This window comes from Eumetopias jubatus, unplaced genomic scaffold (genome assembly GCF_037043125.1).
Source record: "Eumetopias jubatus isolate StellerSeaLion01/CBP00866 unplaced genomic scaffold, mEumJub1_p1.0 scaffold_6, whole genome shotgun sequence".
Lineage (NCBI taxonomy): Eukaryota > Metazoa > Chordata > Mammalia > Carnivora > Otariidae > Eumetopias > Eumetopias jubatus.
In genome coordinates this window covers 146286774-146308072 of record NW_028274812.1, presented here as the reverse complement: position 1 = coordinate 146308072, position 21299 = coordinate 146286774, and the positions used below count along the sequence as shown (strand labels likewise).

Sequence of the window (21299 nt, the reverse complement as noted above, 5' to 3'; positions counted from 1 at the left end):
GGTCGGTGGCTTTTCTGTGTCTCCTCCAGTGAAATGAACCCTTTTGGTTCTGAAGTTTGTAAACGTACGTGGTTCTATCACTTGCATGTCTCCAATCTCGTTCTTTGCTCTTCTCTTTCTCCTGTTTCAGTTGATATGGTCATGGTGAGAACTACAATTTAAACATCCAGCCCAGACATCCCTTATGTATTCCACACTAAGGCATCCACCTGCCGATCCAAGAGGCCCTTCCATTCCCTATACATGGAACCCTCGTGTATATAATTTACGCGCCAACACTCTTCCCAAGACCATCGCCAGGCAAAGGGCAACAATCGCTCCGTCAGTTTCTATGCTATCATGCTGAACATCATTTTAGATGATCTTTCTGCACTACTCATACCCAGTAAATGACCTCACCGCAGAGCACTGAGCTGGTGCTCCACCTCGGTCCACTGTACCAGCCTGAGCACACTGACCCCTCAGAGACTGTGAATACTGGGCCGGCAGAGGGTTGTAGTTTCTCCAGGGAACTGTACCAGGCTAAATGAGAGTAGTTTCACAGGGCGGACTATGTGGCTTACCCTCTCCCTCCAAGGGCAGGAGGAAAGTCCAGCGCCCTTGCCTTATGGAGGGACTGACTCTGGTAACATTTGTGCTCCTGATTTTCCACCTGGGTTGAGTCAGACTGGAGCAGAGTTTTTTTCTCCCATCTGTGCTGTTCCCATGCTCCACCTCTCCTGAAGCCTTCCCCCAGCAAATCATCAGAGGAAGAGCTCTGGCTCCATGGGATCCAACCAAAGACGCACATCTTACTGACTCACCCTCTTCCCCTTTGTCAAATTTAGTGACTTTCTCCATCAGAAATGCCCCACCCTGAAGGTTAAGTTCCTCAATATCTCACGCTGTGATTTATATAACCATTTCATGAATGGTATCACTCTTTTTGTTTATTCTCTTTCTATATTATAGTCAAAATGAATCTGTTCCTTTTGTTTCACTGCCTATGAACCCTATATGGCTTCACATATCAACCTTCTGTCTAAACGTGCTTGTCCTTCACAGTTGGGCCTCTTCTCCCTCTTACAAGATTTATTTCTGAGTGACCTTCAACTCCCCTGCCAACAGATGTGCCTAAATTCCAGATGCTGAGACGTTCTTGTCCTCCGCTGTCCCCTTTCCACAGCTCACTGCTGCTCATCTGTCCCACATCAGCTCAGAATTTTATTGTCTGGCGACTTTCCCTGAATTCACTGGGCTCTGTTGCTACCGTCTGTTTACCTGCTTCCTTCCTTCCCTCAGTGGCAGAGTGCTTGAGAGGTGCTCTCTGTCCACCCAGGGTCTCCGTTACCCAGCACAGTGCCTGCTATGAAATGCCCAAGAAATTGTTTCTGAAAATGTTATGAAACGAGACATACGGTTATGTCGTAAAACTGCCTGTTACTCAGAGATGAGTTTGTGAGCCGATTTAGAGAGAGATTTGAGTTGATTTGTGTTCTTTCACAAATGTCAAACTGAATGAGTTGGAGAAGTCAATCCACCTGGGATGATTTGAGTGTTTCCTCAGATGTGTCAAAGATACACTCTTTTATGTGATCTGCAGGATATTGGAAAGAGGGTTTATATATATTTTAATAAGCTTTCAAAGCCTCTTCCGTCATTTAAGGAAGAACAAAATGCAGGCTGTGGGAATCAATGCATATTCTAGAGGCTTGCGCAGTATCATTAAATCTGAGAAGTAGAACAACGTTCACATGAGCAAGTTTGCAATCAGCCTTTCTGGAATTACAGACTGCTTTCCCAACTCCTGTCTGGAGGACTCTGGATATATTATTTGGCCTCTCCAAGGTTCTCATCCATAAAATAGGGGTGAAACTTTGTACTATGCAGTCTGTCCTGAGGATTAAATGAGCTGATGTATGTCATGCTAGGTCATTGCCTGCAAGGATCACAGAATCATTTTCTAAAAACAACTATTCATGTTACTATGTGTTCCCACACCTTTTTAAAAAAAATTCTCTATAATAATGTACTGTGTCATTTTGGGCAGTGGCAGAAGGAAAGCATCAGAATAAATAAAATCTTCATAGAGTAGGCAAGCAGGGCCCATGCTGAGAAGACAGAAGGATCCCAGAAACAACACACAAGCTTAAATACCAGGGAAAACAGCCACCTGCCGAGAGGAGCCTGCAGACAGCGCTGGCTTGCACACCCCTGGGGGAGATGTCCTGGGCACGCCGTGTCTCCCGCACCTGCCCCGCCTGTTAGGAAGGGGCAGCCTCGGGCACAGTGCATCAAGCCTGTTGCTGTGCATCAAGCCTGTTGCCCCTCACACACCAGACAGGAGCAGATGTCTCTGGAGGGGCTGGGAAATGATCAGCTGTCTCTCCCTGGGTCCTGGCACTTCGTCCTGCACAAGGACAGGGGAGCAATGTCTGCTCCCTCACGCCTGCCCCTCACCAGCCCTGCCCCCAACAGCCTGCTGCCCAAGCCACAGGCTGCCACCATCCACGGCTGTGAGGTGTTCTCACCTGGGCAGCTCTGGGCAGCCCCGCCATGGGGGTGTGTGTGGGGGGGTCTGGCCGAGCCGCACCTGCAGGCCCTGTTTGTACTTCCCTGAGTCCCCGTGCTCATGGCGGACTCACTGAGGTCAGGACGTCAATGTCATCAGTTCTGGCTTTGCCAGGGGTACGGGCTCCCCCTGCACCATGTGGATCCCAGGGGCACATCCCTTCCCTCTCCGTGATGCTCTGCGATTCGCTGAGCCCAGAAACATTCTGACCCCAACTGTGGTAAACGTGCAGTCATGAGTAGGAAGCAGTGCAAGGATGAGCACTTAGCCTGGCACAGCCCGGAGAGGCCCAGCTGTCCTTGACCTTATTAGGGCTCCTGCCGTCCCCCCACACCCACGGTCACCACCAAAGCGCAGGAAGAAGCACCTGAGGATCACCAGTGGTCGCTTCCTGAATATTTTCAAACTCCACTCTACACTGATAATAAAAGACCGTGCGGTGGTAGAGTCAGAATCTTGGCTATCCATGATAGAAGTTTCTAGAAAAGAGCCGGAGGGGCACTTCTGGGTGCTGGCTAGGTGCCTAGAACCAGTTGCTACAACTCACTCATTGTAGTGTGTTCCTTCCCTTTGTAAGTTTACTGCGGAACTGCGTCAGGGGCTGGGGAAGCACACGGCCTGCAGTCCTGGGCCAGACGCAGCTGAGTGGGAGGAGCGCAGCCTCCACTCAGAGTTGTTCCACGCCCTTAATGCCACTTACAGAGAGGGCGCCTTTCTCATTTGTCCGTTCAGGCGGAGCAGGGAAGCCGACTTTGAGATTCACCACCACCCGGCAACACCGACTGGCTGAGATAATCCTTCGCAGGTCTCCACGCAGACCCCTCCCTTCTGAGCGGCCGCCCGCGGGGACCGGGAAGGAAAACGCTGGGGTGACTGTTGCTGCCTGAGCCTGGACGGCAGCTGAGTCAGGGAGGCCTTGGTGGAAGGAGGGGAGGGACGTGGGCTGTGGATCAAGCACAGAGGAGTGGGAGCGTAGTAGAGCCTGCAAGGGGTTTCCCATCCGTTCTGGAAGGATGCCTCGCAGTAGCACCTGCTGTCCGCAGGGGCGTCTCCCTGAGGACCCAGCCTCAACCTTGTCCCGTCCGCAGGGGCGTCTCCCTGAGGACCCAGCCTCAACCTTGCCCTGCCCGGTGGTGCGCTTGTCTAGCTCACATTGTTTCTATTCAGTTCTTCGAGTCCCTCAGTATAACATCTGTGCTTGCTCCAAAGCAGAGTGTGCGTGAGTGCATGGGCATCTCCTCCACCACAATGTCTCCGCTTGCAGAGTTCCTAATTAGGCCTAGAGAAGATGTGGACCTGAGGAATTCCATGAAGAAAACACCAGATTGAATTGCAAGGTACACTTTAATAGAGTTTCAAACAAGCCAGTTTAAGTGTATATTGTTTTGGAATGTTTCCATATGTGATAAATGAAAATAAAGCAGGGAAATATTGTTTTACCTTTTGATATTTATTTCTAAATTAACTGTATTTTTTCAGATAATATGGTTTTTACCATACTTTTATTTTTGAACTATGTTTTTAAAATATTTTTTGAGACCTTATGGCCCCACAGTGTTTTGTACACCTTCTTAATAACACATATATTCTTTAATTTTAGGATGTAAGCATCTATACAGGTTTTAAATTATTAATTATATTGTTCTAAATGTTTTTACAGATTTCTGGTATTATTTACCTATCAGTAAGTGAAAAAGATACATTGAAATTTTATGCTGGTGGATATGTACATTTCTCCCTGTGGTTCTATCACTTTTATTTTATATATTTTAAGATTGTGTTAATAAGTATATACAGTTAAGAATTATTTTATTATACGATTTGGACATTTTATCACTATATAGAAACCCTCTCTGGTTGCAGTTACGCTTTCTTGTCTTGATTGTTTTGTCTTGTATTAACATCGGTTTTCCTACATTCTTAGTGTTTTTGTAAGTCAAGGTATCTTATTCCACAATCTTACTGTTAACCTGATCTGTCATTATATGTTGGGTTGGCCTCTAGAAGAGGGAAAATAGCAGTATTTAATATTTAGTTTCCTATAATACAATATTCATAGGCAGCAAAGAATAATAGTTTGCTCTGGAATTACTTTTCCTGAGTTTGATGCCTACTTCATTAATTGCTAGCTCTAAGACCTTGGAAAAGTGATTTACTTACTTATTGCTTTCTCAGCAATAAAACAATGGTAATAAAATTAAATTATTTAATATTTGTGAAGCATTATATAAATGTTTGATGTTTGAAAGAGTAAAATGTCTTCCAGACTGAAAGAGTGAAAATCAGCTCATACTGAAAAAGAAAAAAAAAGTATTTCCCAGGCTGAGAGAACATACACAGATAAAGCAGTGAACAGGCAGCACCCTTTCCTCCAAGGTCATGGAGCAGCTGAAAAACACTGTAAATGCCCCCTCTTGAAATGACTACTACTTTCATACCAATGATGTCCCCAAACCAGTTTTGATGTATCTGTCTGTTACTGGGAATACTCAGTTGCCAAATCACCTTGGACTCATGATTGCACACAATTCTTACTTAATGCTGGCTTCTCCTAATTACTAATCCGATCTCAGAAACGTTAACACTCCTGCTTCCCTGAGCCGCTACTAGGAGTCCTTCAGCAGAAACCCAAACATTACAATAGGCGCTTCATATCTTTCACTTATATGAGAGACCATTCCATGGTTCCCCTGGAATGTCCTCCGTCTATTCCTTGACTAACAAATCAGATTTATTTAGCCTACAGGTTTGTTTCGCGAGATCTGGTGGTTCCTGGATAAAGCTGCTTAGGCATGAACGTGTTGGTGTAGGATATACGGGTATACTTGGATTTGTATCCAACATCTCTTTGAGTTGTATTTTTCCCATATTTGTGCCTATCATTTCTTCTTCTTTGTCTTTTTTGACTAGATTTCTGCTTTTGCTGATTCCCCCTTTTATTTTACTGTTCTCCTCTACTCAGCAGTGCGGGATTCATTCTTTCAGTTCTTTGTGTGCATATTATGGAAAATTTCATCATACATGGTTGACTTTGCAGAGCCTGAAGTTAATCTACTTCATAACCTCCTCCAAGCACTAGAGCACTCTAACGCATTTTACATCTAATTGTTTCTGCCTCTTAAACTATTCCGAGCCAGTGTTTTAATTCCTACCTTTTCAATCAACAAAGCAGACATCATATGTCAGCATCATTATTCTCTTACACTGGCAATATTTGCTTATGTTTACCTATTTACCAATTTCTGTTTTTTCACTTACAGTTTAACTCTCCTAGATTTTTTTTTTTTTTTTTGTAATTCTTCAAGTGTGAACTTGAATATTCCTTGGTAAAGCTTTGATAGTGCGATCTTGCTGTTTTACTTCATCTCATATGATATGTATTTTATCCTCATTCTTGAAAGATGAATTTACTCTGTATAACCCTCTGGGTTGACGGCATTTTTTACCCAACCGTTTCAGAATACATCTTATCACTTCGGGCTTTTACATTTTGCTTTTGAGAAATCGATGTCAATTTGCACAAACTTTCCTCAGAAATCTTTTTTCTGGTTGCTTTAAAATCTTTTACTTTTTTGTGTTATAAATTGCACTGCAATGCATCTGATGAGATCACCTTCTATTTAATCTGCTAAGACTGTGTTGTGCTTTCTGTGTCTGTGGGGATCTTGTCTTTCCTCACTTCTGGAAAATTACCATCTCCCATCCCCTTCCTTATTACAATGGCATTTAGCCAAAATTCCAAGCCACCTCAAGGCGGTAGTCATTTTTCTCTGGGTATCTCCACGTGTACGTGAGGTATACGTGATAATAAATGCCTGCTTGCTCTTCTCTTGTCGGCCTGTCTTTTATTACAGAGGTCCCAGCTTGGAACGCGGAGGGTAGGAGGAGAATCAGCCCCCCACCAAAACCCCGTGGGCACAGGAGGAGCGTGGAGAGTCCTGTCCTCCCCACACCCGCGCTGGTGACGTGCTCAGGAGACAGACTCTCCAGCCATCCTTTGTCGCTTCCCCGTGCAAAAAGAAAACCTCGAGAAAAAAAGGAAAGCGACTTTGATGTGTCTGGGAGCTGGTCCCCATTCTGATTCACAGCCTTGGAACTTAGGGAAGGTGAAGGGGGGCCCGAAAGATGGGAAAGGCTGGATCCAGAAGCCTCACTAGTTGTTCATTTTCCCACCGCACATCCCTCCTATTAAAATAATTAAGCCTAATTAAGACGGAGACCATTTCTGAACCCAACACTTGCTGTAATTGTGGAGGGACAGGGAAAGCTCTACTTCAGGGACTGAGATTCCGCCGAGGGTTCTCTCCTCCCTGACAGCCTGACAACTTTGAAAAGTGAAGTCTTGGTTCCAGGTTGTGTTAGTCAACAGCTCCTCAAATCCAGAGGGTACAGATATGGCTTGGGGAGGGGAGGGTTCACCTGCCAGAAGGAGCAGCAAAGAGCCTGGCTGCACAGCAGGTAGCCCGGGAGCAGACCTGATGGATGCTTGTCTCCCCCCCTGTGCCAGAGAACCTTTCCCTCAGACGCGGGGACGGGGCTTCTGTCTTTGACTAAGGAAGGCCGTTCCTGGGAGGGTCTGTGAGCCTGAGCACCTGGCCTCCTGACCCTGCAAAGGTATGTCCCCGGGGCCAGAAAGATGATGGGGACCAGTTCCAGCAAATGTGCCTCCGGACACGTGTGGGCCCGGTGCCGAGTTCAGGGTGTGGTCCCACGGGAGAGCTCTGGGGTGGGCTTTCACCGAGGGGGCCCACTTTCTTTATCCGGAAATCGAGACGGGCCAGAGCTGTTCCAGGTCCCGGGAGCAGCTGTTCCTTCAGCCTCCGTGGCCCCTGCACCAGGCCTGTGCAAGCATCACCCGCGGTGATGAACCTCGTAGCCCTCATTGGCTGCATTCCTGTGTTTGCATGTGAGCCAGCTCTGTCTTCCCCAGTGCGTGACAGATCCCCCAAGTGCATGGGTGTAATTGGAAGGTTTTCTCCTGCCTGCGTCCTTCAGCCTCCGGATCCTAGTGTTAATAAGAACACCATCCGTGTAAGTCACCTTCCCCCACCACGTGCCTGCTGGATGGGGCACCTATTAGCAGCCATTAGGATTAAAGTGACAGGGGCTGTTGGCAAATTCCTACTTTTGAACTGCCAGGTTTGAATACCCTGAGGCTGTCCACGGTCACTTTACCCCAGTCTTCCATAGCAGGAAGCACTCATCTCATTTTTTAGTGGAGAAAACAGGCTGAGAGCGACGCACTGACTTGGCTCAGCTGGTAGGTGTCAGATCCAGAATGGGCTTCACCCAGCTACTGAGTGTGAAGCATGTCTTTTACAGTTGTTTACCTGACCATTTCCAAACCATAATCTGGGAGAGTACCATCCCTCCCCCCTCTGCCATTGTTCCTATTATTCAGTCAGAAAGAAAGAGACGTGGTTTATTAGGTGATACAGAAGGTGGTCCCAATTCGGACTCAGAACTGTGAAATTTGGGGAAGATGGAAAGAAGGCTGGAAAAATGGGAAACATTTTATACAGAAAAGTATTGAATATCAGTCATTAAATTTTTACAACTTTGGTAGGATATGGGGATTGGGGTGAAGGCTTGTGGAAAGGCTTCCCACGTATATAGAATCTATGCAAAATCCTGGAAGTTAAACATTCTGGTTTATTTTGTTTGGGGGAAATTGTCAGCAGTTTTAAATGAATTTCTAGGTGAAAAATGAGATTGGTTAGGTTAATGATGAAAGAGTAAGTTTTTATGCAGGCCTGAAGGGTTGACAGTGGGTTTGGACTGGTAACAATCGAATCAGTTCTGCTGTTAACCAGGTTGGGAAAACAGATGTAAAGCTGACTGCTAAATTACCTGAAAACATTGTTTCTCTGGGGTTATTCAGCAATGCTGAAAAGCCATTACAACCGTTTGTTTGAGTGATTTTCCTTTTCTTACCAAAGATGTCCCTCCCCATGTTGCTTCACTTCATTAGTATTAGGGATCCCTAATTCATAAACTGCCCTCAATTCCTGACAGCACCCAGTTCCTTCTTAATTGTCTTTTCCTAACACCCCACCCCCCCTCCCTGGGAAATAGTAACACATCCTGAAGCTATCCAGGCTTCCCATAGCGTCTCCTCAGATTCCTCAGTGGGGCTCAGACCTCCTATAATGACCCTTGCAGGCAGCATTCCAAGGTCCCCCCCACCCTGCCCAGGGTCAGATCTGAGTTTTGCAGCCCACAAACTGTTTCTGGAGGTCGTTGGCCGATTAGGCTTTAAAAGTTGGGGTCTTATCTCAAAAGGCTATGCAGTTTGATTTGATGTTGAGAACTAGGAAAACCCATTGAAAACTTATAAGCAATGAACTCACAGAATCATTCTGGGCTTTAAAAGACAAGTCTGGAGCTATTAAGGTGTATACATCAGAGATATAAAAATTGAAATAATCAGGAGACAAACCAGGAAATTGTTATACTAATCAAACTGAGGTATGTGATGGATGCTGAACATAAGAAGGAGCACAATGATGGATGAGACAGGCTAAACTGGTGAACGATGAAAGATGTGGAAGCGAGAGGAGTTATTAAGTCCCTGTTGTGGGGTGTAGGGAGTGGAGCGGTTAAGAAGAAGACCCAGATTTTCTGCAGTTGGCTGATGATAATATCATATGATGAAGTAGAAAACACAGGGTGACATTGGTTGGGGGACTTTTGGTTCAAGTCAGCCCATGCTGAGATTGAAAATATCTGGAATATATAAAATATTGAGCACATAGGTTGTCTTTGCTGGCATGGAGCCAGAAACCAAAATCTAGATTGCAAATTTAGGTTTTTGTATTCTTATTCCCAAGATTTCATTTGAAGCCACATTGAATGATCTGCAAAGAGTGCTCCCAGGGAAAGGAATAGAGAGTTCTTTGTACAAAAATCTGCTCCATTACTTATATCCTGACTGTCCTTTATACACTAGAAAAGCCCTTTGATATTATTCTTTGCAGATACATATCATCATTACTGTTGCTTTCTTCAGAAGGTGCTTGCTGGATTCAAATTTTTCTGCCCAAGAGGTAAGAAATGGTTTCAGACAATATCAAGGGACCAACGTTTCTCTTTCTCAGTGGACCTGGCATGGTGGGGAACGTCTTTATTTTTGTGAATTACATGTGCATTTTCTTTGGGGACACCAAAAAGAAATCTATACATCTAATTCTCATCCACTTGGCTTTTACAAATATCATAATACTTTTTTCCAAGGTAACACTAAAAACAATAGAAACGTCCGGTTTGAGACACTTCCCGGACGATACAGGCTGTAAAATGTTTGCGTACCTCGAGAGGCTGGCCCGGGGCCTCTCGATCTGCACCAGCAGCTTCCTCACTGTGGTCCAGGCCACCACCATCAGCCCCAGAGCCTCCGTGTGCGCCAGCTTCAAGCCAGCATCCACATGGCATATCCTTCCCTTTTTCCTCTTCTTTTGGATACTCAATTCCTTGCTCAGCATGAACTTACTCTATTACATGAAAAACATCAACAGCCTAAACGGGTCACAAATTGGTGAAAGTGAAGGCCACTGTGTTTTTCTACCAGCAAGCCAGACAATGAGGTGGGTTTTTCTCATTCTCATGGCCCTGCGAGATTTCCTGTTTCTGGGTCTCATGGGCTGGGCCAGTGTCTCCATGGTATGCGTTCTCCATAAGCACCACAAGCATGCCGGCTACCTGCAGAAATCCAAGGTTCTCTACCACAACCCCCCTGAGATAAGAGCCGCTCACAGTGTTCTCCTGCTGATGCTTTGTTTTCTTTTCTCTTATTGGACAGATTGTATTATTTTGTTAAGCTTAAATTCCTCCTTAGAGAATAATTCTTTCATATTAATTGTTCGAGAGTTTCTAATTCTTGGTTATGCAATTCTCAGCCCATTCGTGCTGATTCACAGAGATAGACATGTGGTTGAATGTTTGGCACACTCAGTAAAACTAAAAAAATGTCTGTTCTGTCATTGATCATTTCAGTAAGGAAGCTTGAAACAACCATTAGTTTTACTATGCTGTGTTTAAAAATAAAACAGTTACAGGTAACATGAACATGTAACAGATATGTTAAAGATGGAATGAAACTTGTTCTCATAAAAGGAACTGGGCACCTTGGGCCCTGAGCTGACACAGGAGACCAGGAACAGGGACTCAGTCATTTTGTTTTGCATCCTGCCACCCTCCAGAAGTAGCTTAAATTCTCATGTTGGGAAGATGGCTCCTTCACTACCAAGACTCCAGGAGTAAGAAGTGAGGAAACAGTTTGGCCACGTTTATCAAAATTACGAGAGCATTTACCTTTTGACCCAGTAATTCCACTTCTAGGACCTGATCCTATAAATGTAATTGTTCATGTGAGAATTACAGTAGGAAAATATTATACGTTGCAGAGTTATTTTTTAAGAAACAAATATCCAGCCAAAGAGATTATTTTTCTAGTTATTTGAAAACATCCCTCCATCCATAAATATCCATCCTTACAAAGGGATTTTATAAAATTTTTGAAAAAATGAGCAAGTTCGAATATGTAGATAGGGTGTGACATCCATGGGAGATTTTAATCGATGAAAGAAAAGCAATTCCAGAGTAATGGTATCAAATGGAATAAAATATATTTAATTTGATGTTATGTACATGAAGAATCTCTGGTAGAATAAAAAATAAACTGTAAAAATATTTTCCTGTTTTGAGAAAAACCAGGTAAATGGAGGCATAGTAGGCAGAAGTTCATTTTATGTCTTTCTATATTTTCTGATTTGCTAAACATGTGAATGTATCTTTTTTTTTTTTTAGATTTTTATTTGAGAGAAAGAGAGATAGCAAGAGAGAGATTGTGCAAGCAGGGGGAGAGGGAGAAGCAGGCTCTCCACTGAGCAGGGAGCCCAATGAGGGGCTCAATCCCAGGACCCTGGGACCATGACCTGAGCGGTAGGCAGCCGCTTAACCAGCTGAGCCACCCAGGTGCGCCAGTGAATGTATCTTTTTACATAAATAAATAAGCTAAGTTTAAAAACAATTTGTGGGGTTTTTTTCTAGCCATCATTTCTGAGTGCTCTGGTACCCCTACAATGCAAACTGTCTATTATCAGAGAGCACAAAATAATCTGGCTTTACATTAATTTAAATGAAGAATTTAGTTCTTAATTTCTGAAATCAGAATTAATTATAGGGATGTGTGTACAGTGTATGGTTCAGGCAATAGTATGTCTGATGAAGTCATCTTGAAATATATCTGATTTTTTTTATTTATTACATATGTTTTTAGTAAAAAAATCTTAGAATTGATATAAATAGGCTTTCCCTCCATTTTTAAGAACCTCTTTACCATAGTTCAGGTTTGCTTATGTATGCTTGTGGGTATTTTATTCCTGTACTAAACACCGGTAATTACCTACTTCTTTTTGGCTTCGTTATACCATGTCCACACTTCAAAAACTTTAATAAGCTACTGACGTTATTATGTTATAGTGGAATTTTTTTAAAAGCTTATTTTCCTCATAGTATTGTGGGTGCCTGAAGGCTCCAGAGCGGAGCATTTCTTAGGCTTGGCGTCTTCCCAGCTCTGTGTAGAGCAGAGGAAGCTGAGAGTCTTGACCAGCCCTCCGAGGACAAGCCTGTGAGTCCGGAGGGAGGACACCGAGGTCGCGGTGGGAAATGAGCTGGGCCCAGGCCGGGGAAGGGTCTGTGTTGCACGTGTTCCTCTCGCACACTCCTCTTGAGCTCCAGAGCATCCTGCCTCCATCCATTCCCTCCCCGCTCCCGCGAGTTTAAGGAAGACAACTTGGTCTTTCCTTGGAAACGGTCCCTTGCGACGTGCCCCAGCACCGCCCCCGGCCCTCGCCAACCCCCCTAACACTTTCAGGGATCGGTTTCGGATGTAAGCCCCAAACCAGCCTCTGAGACTGACGAGAGCAGGAGCACTCAGTACACCCAGTCATCGCCAGGCAATCCTCTGCCTTCAAGGAGTATTTACTGAAGACATGAGAGTAACTGGATGAGTTCAAGTTTATGTCATCCCGGATGGGTAAGTAATGTCAGAGAGTATTCTCCAGTTCCTCCTTGGGACAAGCACTAAAGAACGTAGAGAGAAATGACAAGGATAAGAATCACTTCTACGAGGTTCAGGGCAGAAGGACGAACCCTGAGAGAAATTGGGAAAGGCATGTGGCAGTCGGGGGGAGGGGGGGACTGCCATCTCCAGGTGTAAAAACACACGGCCTTATTGCATCACCAGAAAATGACAACCTGTACGTTATCTTCCCTGAAAGGGTCACCACACAATGCAGTACCTTTGTTTGAGAGGGAAGTATTTTCCTTGTATTGGTCTTCCACAGGCCGCTCGCTTCTGGGAAGCCAAGTGTTTGGGCAAAGACTCCTACTTTCAGATTTTCTTTCCCATTAATGCACTTTCGTTTTCTCTTCATTATAAATAGCCCCAGACTCTAAATATATTCCCAGGCGGGCCTATGAGGTTTTCGGTGGTTTTGTACTAGGTTATGTGGAAGAGGTGCTGCCAAGTTTGTTTGCGGAAGATGGGATAGTTTCCCAAAGAGAGGAATGGGAGAAAGCAGGCCGAGGGCGCTGGGCCAGCCCCTAGAGGGCAGTACTGAAGCTCTCCGATGAGTAAGACTATTCTTATGGTAGTATTTCCAATTTTCAATGTGGTTTTAAATTGCTATCCTAAAATGTCTTCGCCTTTTTTTAACGAAGGTTTCGGAAAAATATTTTTACTAAATTATCTTAAAAATAATAGCTTTTAGACAGAAGGCGATGTAATTGCAAGAACTACCTGAAATTGGAGGAGAGAAAATTTTCCAATCATGTTCCTAAATGGGTAGATCTCAAACATCTATCAATCCCAAACCTATACTCTATTGTTATATAACTACAAAATACGAAAAGAATTGTGAAACGAAATTTCCACTGTCCCAGAGAATCTCGCTTACTCGGGTGTTAGTGGTAACACTGTAAAATGAAACAACAATTTGGAAACTGGTCAATCTGGTGGATGGGTAAAAAGATTCACAGATTCAGGCCTTTGACCAAGTAATTCTCCTAATTATGAATTGCTTAAAAACAAAAGCCCTTCAAGGAGTAGGCTAAATATCAAGAGAATAGATTTGGTTGGGTGATGTTGGGTGATACTGAGGAATAATCTGCAAAATCTGCTCTCAAAAACTAATGTCCCCAAAGCAGGAACACTCCCTTAAGGAAGGAAGGGGTGAACTGCAGAGGTCACGTAGTCAGTAAAGAGGAAGGTAACCTTCTCCAGTGAAACTCAGCACACTGAGCACATCTTTCTTTCTTTCTTTCTTTTTCGTTTATTGATTGACGTAATCTCTACCCCAAAGTGGGTCTGGAAGCCCTGACTCCCAGACCAAGAGCCACATGCCCTTTCTATGCCCTTTCTTTCTCTCTTTCTCTCAGAATTTTCTTTCTTTTTAATTTATTGATTGACGTAATCTCTGCCCCAAAGTGGGTCTGGAAGCCCTGACTCCCAGACCAAGAGCCACATGCCCTATCCACTGAGCCAGCCAGCCCTGGCCCGACAGACACCCGAAGGGCGCATACCCGCAACGGGAAAGGCCAGGAGCCGACTTCTGAAAATATTCATGAATGTCTCACACCAAAAGCACAGAACCGACGAAGGTGGGACTTGAACCCACGCGTGCAGAGCACAATGGATTAGCAGTCCATCGCCTTAACCACTCGGCCACTTCGTCTGCACACTCGGGCCTCTGGGGTACTTAATTCCAGAGCTTACCCTCGGGAACTCCCGGCTGCCCTGGGGGGGAGGCCAAGGAGGAGACGGCTCGGGGACGTCCGGGGCGCATGGGGATGGCCGGCTCCCACACGAGTGGACCAAGCACTGGACTGGAAACCTCGCGATGGGGAGAAGGCAGGCTCCGCTCTCCCAGGACTCAGGACAGGGGTCGAGCGGCGACCGCAGCCCCGGGCCGGGGTGGGGGTCGGGGCTCCCCGGCGCGGGCGGCCGGGCCCCCGGGGGCGCATGCGCGCAGGCGGTGGGCGTGGCCCGGCGGCGTGGGAACCTGGGGGCGGTCGGCACCCGCGCGCCGGGGGCGCCCACCTGAGCCCGCCGCGGGCGGGGGCTGCCGCGGCCGGTGCCCCCGGAGCCGACCCCAGGGGCCCTGGCGAGTCCCGGCTGGGGATTCGTGGAAACTGAGACGGTCTGGGCGGTTAGACGGCCGGTCCGCGCGGGGCCGCGCCGCGTCTCTGCTCCGAGCCCTTAGCGCCGGGACGCTGCGGAGTGCGACTGCGCAGAGAGGGCCCCTTCCGTCGGGGGCGCTCCTGCCGCTGCTCCGCCTCCGCGGAGCCGGGAGTCCAGTGTCCTGGTCGTTTCCGATGTAAAATTTCATGATTCAGCACTTCCACGGGACACCCAGGGTTCATCACAAGCGCCCTCCTAAACCCCCAACCCCCAAGTCCCCATCCCCCAGCCACCTCCCCTCTGGTGACCACCAGTGTGTTCTCTAGAGTTAAGAGTCTGTTTCTTGGTTTGTCTCCCCCCCACCCCATTGTTTGTTTGTTTTGTTTCTTAAGCTCCACATATGAGTGAAATCAGCTGGTATTTGTCTTTCTCTGACTGACTGATTTTGCTCAGCATTTTACTCTCTGGCTCCATCCAGGTGGTTGAAAATGGCAAGATTTCATTCTTTTTTATGGCTGAGGAGTATCCCATCGTATGTGTATATACACCGTCTCTTCCTTATCCGTTCACCAGTCGATGGGTACTTGGGCTCTTACCATGGTTTGGCTCTTGTAAATAATGCAGCTCTAGACATCAGGGTGCATGTACCCCTTCAAATCAATATTTTTGTATCCCTTGGGTAAATACCTACTAGTGCAACTGCTGGATCGCTGAAGACTAACCTTCAGAAAAGAGAACTGCCCTATGAAGGTTAGTCTCGAGCACGTTTTCTAGAGGTGACAGAGAGAGAGAGAGAGAGAGAGGGCGTCCCAGACTGAGGAAGGGCCTGAGCAAAGGCGGGGAGGCTTGCAGTACCTAGAGGAATGGTGAGGAATCCCTGAGAGTTCACGCTCTTGAGTCACAGTTCCTCAGGTCCAGCATTTGCCTCTGGGACTATTCGCTGTTATTTTTAAAAAGTTTTTTGATTTAGGGTGCCTGGGTGGCTCAGTTGGTTAAGCGACTGCCTTCGGCTCAGGTCATGATCCTGGAGTCCCGGGATCGAGTCCCGCATCGGGCTCCCTGCTCGGCGGGGAGTCCGCTTCTCCCTCTGACCCTCTACCCTCTCGTACTCTCTATCTCTCATTCTCTCTCTCTCTCAAATTTATAGCACCACGTTTAACCTTGTGTATGTGGTGTGAAGAATGGGTCTAATTTCAATTTCTTCCAAATAGCTATATAATTGATCCAAAAGCCTTTATTAAATTCTTTTTCTCGGAGATTTGAAATACCACTTTTATCTTACACTAGACTTGCATACGTAGTTGTATCTATTTGTGAAATTTCTGTTCAGCTCACTGTCTGCCTGCCTACTCATGCACCAGTAACACACGGTTGATTATAGAGGACTCGTTGTATATTTTAATGAGAGGGCCAGTTTCCCTTAAAGGTTTTCCCTTTGGCATCTTCCTAGATATTCCTGTATGTTTACTTTTCCATATTAACTTAATGATAAACTTTTCTAGCTCCGTGGGTATGCTCGCTGGACATTTTTCTTGGGACCACATTAAATTTGTAAATAGCTTAGGGACTCTTTCCTCCATCAGTCCATGCTGCCATAATGATGCACATGAATGTCCTGGCAGATGCTCTCAAGAGCATTAACAGTGCCGAGAAGAGAGGCAAACACCACGTTCTCATTAGGACGATGCCCCAAGTCATCGTCTGGTTTCTCGCTGTGATGATGAAACGTGGCTACATGGCAAATTTGAAGTCACTGATGATCGCAGAGCTGAGAAAAGTGTTGTGAACCTCACGGGCAGGTTAAACAAGTGTGGAGTGATCAGCTCTAGATTTGATGTACAACTCAAAGATCTAGAAAAACGGCAGAATAATCTGCTCCCGACCCACCAGTTTGGTTCCATTGTGCTGACAAGCTCAGCTGGCATCATGGACCGTGAGGAAGCAAGATGTAAACACACAGGAGGGAAACTCCTGGGTTGCTTTTTCTAGGGATGTAATACTTACATGCAAATAAAATGCCTCAGTGGACAGATAAAATAAACTAAAATAAGTAACTTAGGGAGACCCGAGGTCTTGATGATGTTGCGCCATCCTAATCAAGAATGAGTGTTGTCTTTCCATTTGTTTAAGACTGTTCTATGCCTTTCAGGAGTGTTTTAAGTTTATTGCTAAGATTTTGTTGTTTTTGTTGTTTTTATAAGTGAGGTATCCTAATTAGGTAACCTAATCCTAAGTTAGATCTCCTAGCCAGTAATTATTTGGCTATAAAAATGCTATATTTTAAAAATGTTTTAAAGATGTATTTATTTATTTGAGAGAGAGACAGCAAACAGGGGGAGGGACAGAGGGAGAGAAGCTTTCAAGCAGACCCGGCGCTGAGCTCAGAGCCTGACGAGGGGCTGGATGCCACCACCCATGAGATCATGACCTGAGCTGAAACCAAGAGTCACATGCTTAACCAACCGAGCGCCCCAGGTGCCCCTGAAATGCTGCTGTTTGTACTTGTTAATTTTATATTATCTTGCTGAATTGTCTTATGGTTTGGATTAGTTTTATCCTGGACTCTCTAGGGCAGCACTGCCTCATGGACATTTCCTTGACAGAAATATCTATGCTATGTCTCTGCTGCCCAATATGGTAGCCACCAGCTACCTGTGGCTATGAAACACTTGAAATGTATGACGAGGGAACTGAATTTGTACTCTTTTGATGAGTTAATTGAAATTTAAGTAGCCAAGTATGGCTAGTGGCTTCTCTTTCAGGCAGTGCACCTTTAGAGCTTTCCCAGTGTACAATATGTCACCGTAAATATAGTTGTCTGTGCTCTTTTCCAGTTCTTACACCTGAAATTGCTGTCTTTAGTCTGTGAGGAAAATGTTTTATATGTAGTGAAAATAACAGGCATCCTTGCCTCGTTTCTGCCATCAGTGGAAATGCTTTCGGGGTTTCCTCATTAAGATGTTGGCTTTAGGATTGGATTATATGAGTGTTTTATCATGATAAGGAATAATTAATTCTTTTATAGTTTCTCAAGGGTTTTTCGTAAAAATAGGTGAATTTTGGAACTCTTAATTTGGTGTGATAGTAATAGCTCTCCTGGTACTGAATCATCCTTCCATTTCTAGCACAGACCCTGCTTGTTCATGGTGGGCTAATACTGGATAACATTCTATTTTCTTAACATTGGCTAACATTTTACTTGGGATTTTGCATTGGTTTTCAGAGCATGTTGGGCTGAAATTTTCTTTGAGTGGGTATGCTAACTTTATCAAGGTTTGGGCATTAATATTATACCCGTTCATTAAAAGAACTTGGAAGTTTTCTCTCATTTCCTATCAATTGAAACAAGCTACATAGTATGGGGACTGTTTGTACCCCAACAGTTTTGTGGAATGCCCTAGTGAAACCATCTGAGGCGTTTTGTTTTGTTTTGTTGGTTTGGTGTGGTATTTTCTTGATTACTTGTCCTCCTCTATGGAAGTTGGGATTGCCATCTTCAAAAGGCATTTTTTTTTTTTTTTAAGATTTCCCAGACTTCTGTATGTGAAACAGTGTTTGGAAAGAAATGTGTTTTTCAGAAACTGTTTGTTTTGCAGTGAGAGGCACCCCCAGAATATCTAGTGGATCATATTGCTCCTCTCTGTCTCCTCCTTCCAGTCTCGACTCTGAAACTAGAGGCTGTAGGTTGAAATCATGGCTGTGCTTTGTCCTTTGTGGCTTGTCCAGTTAGTAGGTTAGCCATAGGACAGAGTCCGGCTCTTGTGGAGGAAACTGACTTTTTTCAGAGTATATGTTTCCCAGTGAGGACTCTCCCGTTTGGAAAGGACTATCACCGACTACTTACAAAAGGAAATTCCGAAAGTGACAAGATCCGAGTTATGAACTATTCCAATTTACAATGTATTCAATTGATTATCTAGGGTTTACAATGGGATCCCTCGGTTATAAAGACGTCTGAGCCAAACAATTTGTAGTCTCCAAGGCACTTGGCTATCAGTAATCAGTAAATACTTACCATCTGTTTCCTTTCTAGACAAGCAAGGTTATTTTTCTCTTCTTCATTTGTGTACCTACCAATGACAGCAGATGTTAGTCTCAGTAAAAGCTGTTTCATGAGATTTCCTCCTGAGTGGCTGCCAAACGGTGCACCTCCGGGTGGCTCTCCAGGCTCCCTTCGCGTGACCGCTCTCCCCGGCCAGCATGCCCTGATCTTTAGGCCAGTGGGGCGATGCAGCGCCTTACGTAGAGATGGAGAGAGGGACGGTGATCTAGAAACACACACACTATTTCTCCAGCAACGTGTGTGGCTGGAGTGAGTCCAACAATGGTGTCAGCTTGTCAGAGGCCGACTAGGAGGCAGAAACTACGCCAGTTCTCTGCACAGGGTGAATTTAATATCGAGAATTGTTCCGTCACGACAAGTTTGTTAACACGGCCACTCTAAGTGTAAGAGACGCCCGGGAAGGTTCAGCAGAGGTGGCGACCCCGGGAAGCAGCCACCAGCCCTAGCGCTGTGGGAGCAGAGAAAAGAGGCTGGCATTACTGATACGGAAACAGCGCGGGAGCAGCGCGGAGCCGAACCAGGGGGGCGAGGGCCGGGGTCTCTGATGGCGCCGCGGGGACCCAGGACTCGGGACTGGACGTCTGGCGAGGAGCAGTGAGAGCTGAGGCCCCGCGGGGGAAGGCCGGCCGCGGCTCCTGCCAGCGCTGGGCGGCCCGGAAAGAGGCCGCGGCCGCAGCACGAGGGGGGTGCTGCCCCCCGGCTCAGAGGCAGGCCCCGCAGCGCGCTGGGCGCCAGAGCCCCGCGCGCACCTTCCTCCGCCCGCGGGCTCCGCCGCGTCCCCGGGGGCCAGCGCTGCCCTCGGGCTTCCTGGTGCGTCGCGGCGCCTTCCCAAAGCTGCGCTCTCGTGTTCCACGCTCGCAGGACGTTACCCACGGCAGATTCACGAGGTGAAGGAACAGCCGAGGGAAATCCGTCCTTCTTTCGGCTCTTGCGGGCGCGGGGGCCGTGGAGAGCTCTGTGGGTGCGGGCTGCCTGCGGCCCTGGGGCCTCACCTCCATCCGAGGCGCAGTGCGCGCAGGAGGGACGCGGCCCCCAGCACGCCGGGTGCTGCGGAGCAGGGGGTTCGGAGGGAGGTTGGTGTGGTCTGCAGTCTCGGGCGCGGGGAGGCCAGCAGGTCGCAGCCCCCTGCTCTGTCACCGCAGTTCCCGGGCCTGCTCTTACTTAGCCCGCCTTCAGGTGCCTTTCCCTCAACGCGGAAGGAAGGTGGGTATCGTGGCTGCAGACAGGGCTCTCTCTGCCCTGGCCCTGGCCTCGCCGGTCTCCATTCGTAGGACGCGAAGACCTTCTCCGGGCTGTCCCACCTGTGCCGCCGGGCACCCTCCCCACACTCCAAACCTCAGCCCTGCGACTTGTCATCCATCAGGTCCCAGGCGACCTAATTCCTGGAGGAGGAGCCCCGAATCCCCTTCCAGATACCTGCAAGTCCAGGGATGCAGGTGTTGGACCCTCAGCGACTGCAGACTGCTCAACCACTTCTTGTGATGGGACCTCTTGAGCCCTTGTGGAGTTGCGGGCAAGGTCAAGTCCAGGCGGGATGCAGCCCTACCTACACCCCTGAGAACTCCAAGTAGTACCCCCAGTTTAACCCAGCTTTGGGAAACCACCTGGGAGCCTCCTAGAGTAAACTTAACAGACAATATTATAGTAGTTTCGGGTGTACAACACCCTGATTCAACGATTCTATGCATTACTCAGTGCTGACCCCAATTCTGTCGTAATCGTTTTGCCGGTGGAGGGTCTTGCTTTGATGTTGATGGCGGCTGACTAATCGGGGTGGTGGTTGTTCAAGGCTGGGGTGGCTGTGGCAATGTCTTAAAATAAGACCACAATGAGGTTTGCCCTCTCTTCTTCTCACACATGATTTCTCTGCAGCGTGGGATGCTGTTTGATAGCATTTTACCCACAGTAGAACTTCTTTCAGAATTGGAGTCAATCCTTGCAAACCCTGCCACTGCCTTATCAACTAAATTACTGTCATATTCTGAATCCCTTGTTGGCACGTCAACAGTCTTCACAGCATCTTCTCCAGGAGTAGGTTCCAGCTTACTCTCTTTGACGCATCCATCAGGAGCAACTCCTCGCCTGTCACAGTTCGATCATGGGATTGCAGGCATGCAGTCGCATGTGCAGGCATGCAGTCACAGGTACGGGCTCCACTTCGAATTCTACTCTTCTCGCCGTTTCCACCACCACTGAAGTCTTGAAGGCCTCGAGGTCATCCCTCAGTTGGAATTAAGTTCTTCCAAACTTCGGTGAACGTCAGTATTTTGACCTCTTCCCGTGAAACTCAAATGCTCTGAATGGCTCCTAGAATGGTGGATCTTTTCCAGAAGCTTTTCAGTTGACTTTGCCCAGAGCCATCAGAGGAATCACGATCTATGGCAGCTCCAGACTTACAAAATGTATTTCCAAAATCATAAGACTTGAAATCAAACTGATTCCTCGATCCATGGGCCGCAGAAGGACGTTGTGTCAGCAGGCGTGAAAACTACCTCGATCTCGTA

At 46.7% G+C, this 21299-nt stretch overlaps 1 protein-coding gene, 1 long non-coding RNA gene and 1 other non-coding gene across 3 annotated transcripts; 2 read left to right on the top strand and 1 right to left on the bottom strand.

Annotated features, from left to right (window-relative positions):
- The first annotated feature begins 3238 nt into the window (after positions 1-3238).
- LOC148164189 (uncharacterized) lies at positions 3239-7004 on the top strand. Its single transcript, XR_015768443.1, has 3 exons — positions 3239-3356; positions 3764-3888; positions 6406-7004. It is a non-coding gene; the product is annotated as an uncharacterized LOC148164189 (long non-coding RNA).
- A 2600-nt stretch (positions 7005-9604) lies between these two features.
- On the top strand, positions 9605-10534 carry LOC114204151 (putative vomeronasal receptor-like protein 4). The gene has a single exon (XM_028097337.2). It carries the CDS (start codon positions 9605-9607, stop codon positions 10532-10534), a length of 930 nt encoding a protein of 309 aa, XP_027953138.2.
- Positions 10535-14204: 3670 nt separating this feature from the next.
- TRNAS-GCU (transfer RNA serine (anticodon GCU)) lies at positions 14205-14286 on the bottom strand. The gene has a single exon. It is a non-coding gene; the product is annotated as a tRNA-Ser (tRNA).
- Between the last annotated feature and the right edge of the window lie 7013 nt (positions 14287-21299).